The sequence below is a fragment of the Tamandua tetradactyla genome, chromosome 23 (assembly GCF_023851605.1).
Source record: "Tamandua tetradactyla isolate mTamTet1 chromosome 23, mTamTet1.pri, whole genome shotgun sequence".
Lineage (NCBI taxonomy): Eukaryota > Metazoa > Chordata > Mammalia > Pilosa > Myrmecophagidae > Tamandua > Tamandua tetradactyla.
In genome coordinates, this window is record NC_135349.1 from 57,249,995 (window position 1) to 57,258,722 (window position 8,728).

At 54.7% G+C, this 8,728-nt stretch overlaps 1 protein-coding gene across 4 annotated transcripts in view; it reads right to left on the minus strand.

Annotated features, from left to right (window-relative positions):
• The window catches only part of MPG (N-methylpurine DNA glycosylase), a 29,719-nt gene extending 24,967 nt beyond the window's left edge, over window positions 1–4,752 (minus strand). The window contains exon 1 of one of the 4 annotated variants that reach the window (XM_077142359.1): window positions 4,631–4,752. In XM_077142359.1, coding sequence (XP_076998474.1) covers window positions 4,631–4,654 — 24 coding nt within the window. In that variant the 5' untranslated portion in view covers window positions 4,655–4,752. Of the gene's footprint in view, window positions 1–4,410; window positions 4,494–4,614 lie in introns of those variants that run through there. The other 3 variants (XM_077142361.1, XM_077142360.1, XM_077142363.1) reach the window with 3 other exon arrangements.
• Window positions 4,753–8,728: the final 3,976 nt, after the last annotated feature.

Sequence of the window (8,728 nt, forward strand, 5' to 3'; positions counted from 1 at the left end):
AACTGTAATATAATTATGTTAAAACACTGAATGTGAGAATGATAGAGGGAGGAGGGCTGGGGACATAAATGAAATCAGAAAGAAAGATAGATGTTAAAGATTGAGATGATATAATCTAGGAATGCCTAGAGTGTATAATAATAGTGAAATGTACAAGGTACAATTTTAAAAATGTTTTTGCATGAGGAAGAACAAAGAAATATCATTATTGCAGGGTACTGAGGATAGATGGTAATTAATATTTTAAAATGTCACCCTCTGTGTGAGACTAAAGTAAAAAATATTTATTAGTTACAAAATTTATATTTTGACTAGTGCATTTCCTAATATAACTTATGTAGATAGTTTGATTGAATGGCATAAGTACTTGGAATCTCAGGTAGGACATGAGATTTTGCTGGTTTGTCCAGAGTGATGCCCCGATGAATACCAGAGTGATTCGATCAGTGAGTGGAAAAGTATCTGCAAAGCCCCCTTTGGGGAGTGGTGAGAACAGGGAGAAATTCAACTTCCCTAGGTTGAATTCCTAGATATTCTCACAAGCAGTGTGGACAACCAAAGCTATAGGCAGAGCCCCCAGTCTTGGGGTTTGTTCATATGAAAATTAATCCCGCAAAGGAAAGGTCAAGCTTACTTAAAATTTCGGCCTAAGAGTCACCCCCAAGAGAGCCTCTTTTGTTGCTCAGATGTGGCCCCTCTCTCCAGCCAACATGACGAGCAGTCTCACCACCCTCCCCCTCTCTACGTGGGACATGACTCCCAGGGGTGTGGATCTTCCTGGCAATGTGGGACAGAGATCTTGGAATGAACGGAGGCTCAGCATCAAGGGATTGAGAAAAACCCTAGAATGAGCTGAGACTTAGCATCAAGGGATTGAGAAAACCTTCTAGACCAAAAGGGGGAAGAGGGAAATGAGACAAAGTGTCAATGGCTGAGAGATTCCAAACAGAGTCGAGAGGTTATCCTGGAGGTTATTCTTATGCATCACGTAGATATCATCTTGTTATTCAAGATGTAATGGAGAGGCTGGAGGGAACTTCCTGAAAATGTAGAGCTGTGTTCCAGTAGCCATGTTTCTTGAGGATGATTGAATAATGATACAGCTGTCACAGTGTGACTGTGTGACTGTGAAAACCTTGTGTCTGATGCTCCTTTTATCTACCTTGTCAACAAAGGAGTAGAACATACGGAATACAAATAAATAATAGGGGGAACAAATGCTGAAATAAATTTAGTTTAAATGCTAGTGATCAATGAAGGCAAGGGGTAAGGAGTATGATATGTATAATCTTTTTTTTTCTTTCCTGTGTTTGTTTTATTTCTTTTTCTATTGTCTTTTTGTTTCTTTTTCTGAATTAATGCAAATGTTCTAAGAAATGATGAATATGCAACTAGGTGATGATATTGTGAATTACTGATTATGTATGTTGTTTTATTTTGTTTATCATTTTTTAATTAATAAATAAATTTTTAAAAAAAGTTTCTTGAACTTGATAACTGGATACATAAGTGTGTTAGTTAGATTCATTTGTCTATTTGTCCAGGTGAGCATACCTACTTTTGTTGCTACGGACATAAGGCGATGGTACGTGAACCTCATCTGTTGCTAATTAATCTGCAGTAGGCTAGGAGGCGTGTCTGCTGCAATGAGTGACGTTTGACTGAATTGGCTGGTGCTTAAATGAGAGATTGCAATGTAGCACAGGCCAAGCAGCTCAGCATTCCTCATCTCATCACTTGCAGCTCAGCCCAGGCCTTTGGAGATGCAGAAAGAAGTCACCCTGGGGAAAGTTGTTGGAACCCAGAGGCCTGGAGAGTAGACCAGCAGAGATCACCCTGTGCTTTCCTGCATAAGAAAGAACCTCAGTGGAAAGTTAGTGCCTTTCCTCTGAAAAAGTAACAAAATAAATCCCCTTTTATTAAAAGCCAGTCCATTTTTGGTGTGTTGCATTCTGGCAGCTAGCAGACTAGAACAATAAGTAAATATCCCTCTTAAGAAATATACTTGGCAGTATTAACAGTTAAGGAGCATGATATATACCACCTACAGTCACAAATTCAGAAAATGGATAGATAAATAGACACAGACGGACAGACTGTTAGAGACATGGATAGACAGAATTATACAGCAAACGTAGCAAAATGTTAAAACTGAGAAATCTGGATACGTGGGGGAATTGTGGGATTTTGGAGTTCTCTCCCTAGAGTTTACAGTATTTCTTATAAATATACCGTAAGTTTGAAACTATTTCCAAAAGTTAAAAAACAAAACAAAACTGTGGTTCTGCCATTAGAGTAGACACACAGACCAAGGAAAGAGAATTCAAAGTCCAGAAATAAACTCTCATGTCTCTCGACGGCTGATTTTCAACCGGGGCACCAAGTCCATTCAATGGAAAAATAGTCTCTTCAACAAATGGTGCTGGGGGGAGTGGAAATCCAGACGCAGAAAATAAATGCGGAACCCTACTTCACAACATACATAAAAATCGGCTCAAAATGGATCAAATACCTAAATATAAAATACAAAACAATAAAACTTTTAGAAGAAAACTTAGGAAACATCTTCAGGACCTTGTGCTGGGCAATAGTTTCTTAAACTTTATGCCCAAATTATGAGCAACAAAAGAAAAAAATAGATAACTAGAGCCCATCAAAATTAAAAGCTTTTGTGCATCAAAGACCATATCGTGAAGGTAAAGAGACAACATATAACGGGAGAGAACATTTGGAAAACACATATCTGATAAGGATTTAATACCTAGAATATATATTTAAAATTTCTATATTATAAACAGCCCAATTTAAAAAGTGGGTGAAAAGACTGCCTCTCTCGAGTTCCCTGGGACCCCCCAGGTCAAGGCTGGCGTGGGCCTGGGGACCCGCGTTTTACCAGGGGTTCTGAAGAACAGTCCTGCATGGAAACAGACCACCACCAGCAAAGGGTATCACTAGCAGTGATAAACAAATTCAAATGGGCAAAAGACTTGAATAGCCATCTCTCCAAAGAAGGCCTACAAATGGCCAGAAAGCACACGAAAAGATGCTCAACATCATTAGCCATCAAAGAAATGCAAATCAAAGCCACAATGAGACACCACTTCACACCCACTAGGAAGGCTGGTCCCATAGAAATGGAGAATTACACTGGTCCCATAGAAATGGAGAATCACAAGTGTTGACGAGGACCTGGGAAAACAGGAGCACAGTGCTGGTGGGGATGGAAAACAGTGTGGCCGCTGTGGAAGGCGGCTGGGCGCGTCCTCAGAAAGCTCAGCACGGATGACATGTGCCTGGCGGTCCCACTGCTCCGTATAAGTGCCCGAGGGAACTGAAAGCAGGATGTGAACAGACATTTGCACACCTATGATCCAATTGTTAAAGTACAGAAGCAACCCAACTATGAATGGATAAACAAAATGTGGGATATACGCGCAATGGAATATCATCCAGCCATAAAAAGCAATGAAGTCCTGGTGTTTGTGACCACATGAAGCCGGAGGACATCATGCTGAGCGGAATAAGCCAGACACAAAAGGTCAAATATTGTATGATCTCACAGCAAATTCCTAGAAGAAGCAAGTTCACAGAGACAAAGTAGATTAGAGGCCACCAGGAGCAGAAAAGGGGGTGAAAAGGGGACAGGACTCCTATCTAGGTGATGAAAGGTTCTGGTGAGGATGGCGGTGGCTCCGTCCCCCCGGACCGCGCCCCCCCCCACGCACTTGCCTGGGCCTGGACCCGGGATGAGGAGGAGGCGGAGGGCAGCGGCTCGCAAAGGCCTGCGTGGCTGGTCTGGGCAGTACCCGCAACCCCGCCACACACGAGACACCCATTCTTTTTAACCTCGAGGCTCACTGCCCACGCCGAGCGGACGCAGGCCCCGCGGCCCGGGCAGCGCACGGAGCCCGCACGCCAGACGCCCGGGGCGGGAAGCCGCCCAGAGCCCTCAGCAGGGATGGCTTGGCGCGGGGGCTGGAAACCTGGTCTTCGTCCCTGGATGAGGGCGACGGATGAGCGGACCCGGGCGAGGGCCCGAAAAATGACCTAACGGACCCGTTCCGCGTCTGCTGCAGGAGGTGGGTCTGGGAAGCCGGGCGCCCGGCAAGTTTCCGCGGAGCTACAGCCAGGGGCGGGGTCTCTTCGCCGGCTGGGCCCACCCAAGGTAGGAAACAGCTCCGCGCCCCATCTCAGCGCACACCTGAGGTTTAGTGAACTCACCGCGGGTAACGGGCGGCGGCCCAGCACGAGGGGCCGCTGGGCCCGGTCGCTGGGGAGAGGCGTCTGGGCTTGGCCCGCCCGGAGGACGGCCCCGGGGGCCAGGGAGTTCGGCAGGGCTGCGCTCGCCGCGACGGGCCTTCCGCCGCCTCCCCTGTCACGCAGGTACCACTCCGGGGCTCCGGGGCTCACCGGCAGAGCGACCTTGGGAGTTCCGGGTCCGAGGAGCGGGCGGCCGCGTCGTGCACTCACCGGGGCGCGCACTCACCCGGGTGCGAGCTCACCCGCGCGCACACTCACCGGAGTCCGCACTCACCCCCGCGCGCACTCACCCGGGAGCGAGCTCACCCGCGCGCACACTCACCCGGGTGCGAGCTCACCCGCGCGCACACTCACCGGAGTCCGCACTCACCTGCGCGGCACCGCGCGCCGGCATCGCAGCGGCTAGGGCTGGGCCGTGGGGCAGGCGAAGACCTCCAGCGCCCAGCGCGCCGCGGCCTCGACCCGCCGCCGACCCCGGAAGCCCTGCCCTGCGCGGGGATGGCGCGGGCGCCTGCGCGGCGGGACGGAAGGCCCGGGAGGGGGCGCGGCGCGCGCAGGAAGCAGACCCCACCCCCTGGTCCCCGAGGCGCGCTCCGCCCCTCGTAACGCACCGCCCCGGCCCCGCCTCCCGCTCCCATGCCCCGCCCAGCTCCCCGCCCCTCGGCGCCCCTCTGGCCCCGGTTCCAGGCTGTCACCCCAGGTGGTCACAGATTTCGACTTAGCTCTCGAGGGGCATCAGGTGGCTTCGGGGGACCCGGCGGGGTGCATATGGGGGACTGGCGGGAAAGGCTGGCCTGCCCCCTGCCCCCGGGGCCTTGCCTTCCACTCGGGTGGGGAGGGCAGGTTGGGGGAAGAGTGAGCCCTGGAGACCCTGGCCAGGAAGCGGACGAGGCCTGGCCGGAAGCCCCACGCCGGGCCCGTCGGCACAGCCAGTCCGAAGAAGAAAAGAGGGAGCCGCGGAGGGCTGCGTCTCCGCAGTGGCGCCTCCGGCCAGCCGGCGGCTGGGGGGTCCTGCGCACATGGCCACACTGCCTACCTGATGGTGGGCCCCACCTCAGGTCTGGGGACGTGGCTAACGCCGGGATGAGGGCCGTGGGGGCTCCCGTGAGGCGCACCTGGCTGCCCCACCCCCACCCCTGATGCCCCCTCCCCATTTCCTGGGCCTGCGGCTCCAGGTGCACTGCAGCCTCTCAAGTGGGAAGGAAGCCGCTGGGGTGGATGTGGAGCTGGGCGGGAGGATACCTGGCCCACAGCGGGAGCGGCCACATGGGCCTCTGACTCAGACATGGATGTTGGGGGCATGTCCGGGACCACCCACGTAGCAGTGCACCAGGCAAGCACATGTGACTGGGAAGCTCCTCGGGGCCAGTGCAGCCTGCCCGGCAGAGTGGCCACCCCGACTCTGCCACTCTGGGGTTTATCGAGTCTGCAGCCCCCCCTCCCCTCTCCCCAGGGATGGGAAGGAAAGAAGTGGGGACAGTAAGGGGAGCAAGCCCACCCCTCCATCCAACCCCCTCCTGCCTGCCACTGGCCCCAGCCAGGACTTCCTGGGGAGGGAGGTGGGTGTGTTGTAAACCCATGGCTTCTAAAGCTGGCCTGGATGTGTCCCCTCCTTCCTCCCTCCCCCTCCGCCATTCTCCCTTAGCAGTGATTCCCCACATCTGGTGTACCCCCGTCTGTGAGAGGGAAACTGAGGCCCCAGTTGGGGAAAAGCCATTGTGTATGGGGTGTTGTTTGTACAAATTTTATTTTTTCTGAACTCACAAGTGGTGCCCGTTCCCTGAAGAAATCTTGGAGCGACAAGGAGGAAAGAGCAGCTGGGCCACAGGCAGCCCTGCGCCTGGAGGAGGGGCGGGCTGCTCCAGATGTTCCCAAGCCTGAGGTTGTGCAACATCTGGGCCCCGCCCCCACTTCCTGGATTGCGGTCTGGGGCCCCCCCCGACCGCGGGCGGAAGTGGTGGGCTGAGCGCGCCCACTGTGGCCTGGCTTGGGGTGGGTGGTGGTCTGGGCCTGGGGCCCCTCTGTCCCCAGTGGGGGCAGTGCCAGGCCCTTGCCCGCTTGCCAGACTGGAGAGGCTTTGCAAGGAGGCAAGGCTATGAGTGGAAGATGGGGTGAGGCCCCCTGAAGAGCCAGTGGTCAGGGTGGGGTGCATCCACCCTGGCCTGAGAGTGCTGGGCCTGAGCTGGCCCCGGCCCAGGAGGGTGTGGCGGGCAGCCACTGGGGCCTTTATTAGCAAGGCCTGAGGATCTACCAGCTACAGAGGCCAGACTTCCAGGTCTCTTCGCTAATGTGGGGGCGGGCAGAGCCTCTGGGCCCCACCATGCCCTGAACCATAGAGAAGGGGCAGCTGCTCAGAAATAGCCAGTGAGTTCAGGACTTAGGCTGGTCCTGGCTGTTCCTGCAGCTCTGCTCCCCAAACAGTAGTTTCCTCTGATCCCCCACCGGGACCCCCACAATCTGAGGACTGGCACCCCAGGTGATGCCATGCCAGGAGGCTGAGCCGAGGGTTCCAGGAGTTGGGGCACACTGGTGAGAGTCTCACCCCTCTGCCAGCCTGACTCCCACCCCTGTGGGACCTGGAGCCAGGGTCCGAGCGCTCTGGAGTGGTACCAACACCCAGTGGCCCCCAGAGGGCCAAGGCCAGCTCTGGTGCACTGGGCAGGTGCAGCTGAGCTCCATTTCTTCAGGGCCACATGAAGGGGCAGGTGTGAGGCTGAGCCCATGTGTGTGCACTTATGAGAGCCTGCTCTGCTCACACTTCTGCTGGGTTTTCATTCAGGAAGCCAGGTGAGCTGAGAGCCTCAGAGTTCCTGGAGACAGCCCACAACATGACACATTTCATGTGCTGGTGTAGCTGGTGTAGGCATGCCCTCAGGAGCACCTGTGAGGGGAGGGAGCAGAGCTTGCTGGGGCACTGCAGCGGGGAGGGGCCTTCAGAAGATCTCAAGTACGAGTCCTCACCTGTCATGGGGTGCAGACTGCCCTCCCTGGAGCGGAGCAGGGCTCTGGTAAGGCAGCTCTTCACTGAAGGCTGCCCTGGGAAGGGCCTCCGCTGTGGGTTGGGGGTCCCTACCTGGAGACTACCACTGCCACACCCTGTGCCCCGCCATGCCGGCTTTGGAGGCAAGCCGAGGCCTGGCTCTACAGAGATGACACCGTCCGCTGGCCCTGCCAGCCCATGTGTGGCTATTTGTCTGGGCATCCAGGCTGGGTGTGGCCTGTTTATCCCTGGCAGGGGTCAGGAATGCTGGGCATGGGTACTGTCCTGCTCTGGCTGTGGGCCTGACATGAGAGGGATGGTGGGTGCAGGCCCAGGAGCCCTGAGCAGCAGCGTGGGAGCTGCCTCTCTTTGCTTTGTGGACCCCCCATGCACCCGTGGACACCCCCACCCGCAGTGAAGGAGACCCTCTCTCTGCCCTGCCACCCCCTAAGTAAGCATCGCATTGTGTTGGTAGATGGCCTGCATGTGCGACATGGATTCAGTGATGGGGAGTGAGGACAGTGTGATCCCACGAGGGCACTGGAGAAGTGAGTCTGATCCGCCACACTCGCCCTCTCACACATGTACAGTTACAATTCTTGCACACGCACTCATGCACACTCTCACTTGTGCACACTGTCCCTCAACATGCACACACAACACTCTTATGCACCTACTCTTTTGTGCAAGCACACGTGTGCACACCATCACACTGCACGCACACTCACCAGTGGGAATGCATAAGTGCATAAGTGAATGCATGAGTGTGAGTGGATGGGCTTGCCTCTGCCCTGCCATTGGGGCTCTCTCCTTTCCCCCACCCCACCCCACCCCCAGCGGGTTCCAGGGACTTTCTTTGGGCTGGGGCCCCTGTAACTCCTGCTTTGTCAGGAGAGAGGAATGCTGGCACATTCCTGCCAGCAGCCTTAGCAGAAAGCAGATGGGTCATTTGTATCCAACTCAGAGAGTTCAGGGGTGATCCCATGAGTGGCTTATCACAGGCAGGCGGGAGAACTCAGAACAAGGCACAGAGTGGACACCAGAAAACGGCACTGTCACCTCTGCCCAGCGGGTTTCAGAAGCTGCAGGCCTGAGTGCTGCTGTGGGGCAGGGGGCTTCTAGCGGTGGAGGGAGCAGAGGGCCCAGAGGGGGGCGGCTGCTGCGATCCTGTCTGGGTGTGAATGAGCAAGCCAGGGTGTGCGCCTTAGTATGTAAACACGTGCATGTTGGAGTGTAAGCAAGTGAGGGTGTGCATGAATGAGTGTGAACAGGTATGTATGAATATGTGAGCACACACGTGCACAAGTGTGCACAAGCTGCCGTATGCAGGTGCGAGTGGATGTTCCAGCATGTGCATAGATAAGTGAATGCATGAGTGTGAGTGTTGTCTATAAGTGTGCGCTCTTATGTGTCACGTGGAATAAGTGGCTTGCGGGTGTGGGTGTGGGTGTGAGTGTGTGAGAACCTTCGTGGTTCAGAGCCAGGCCT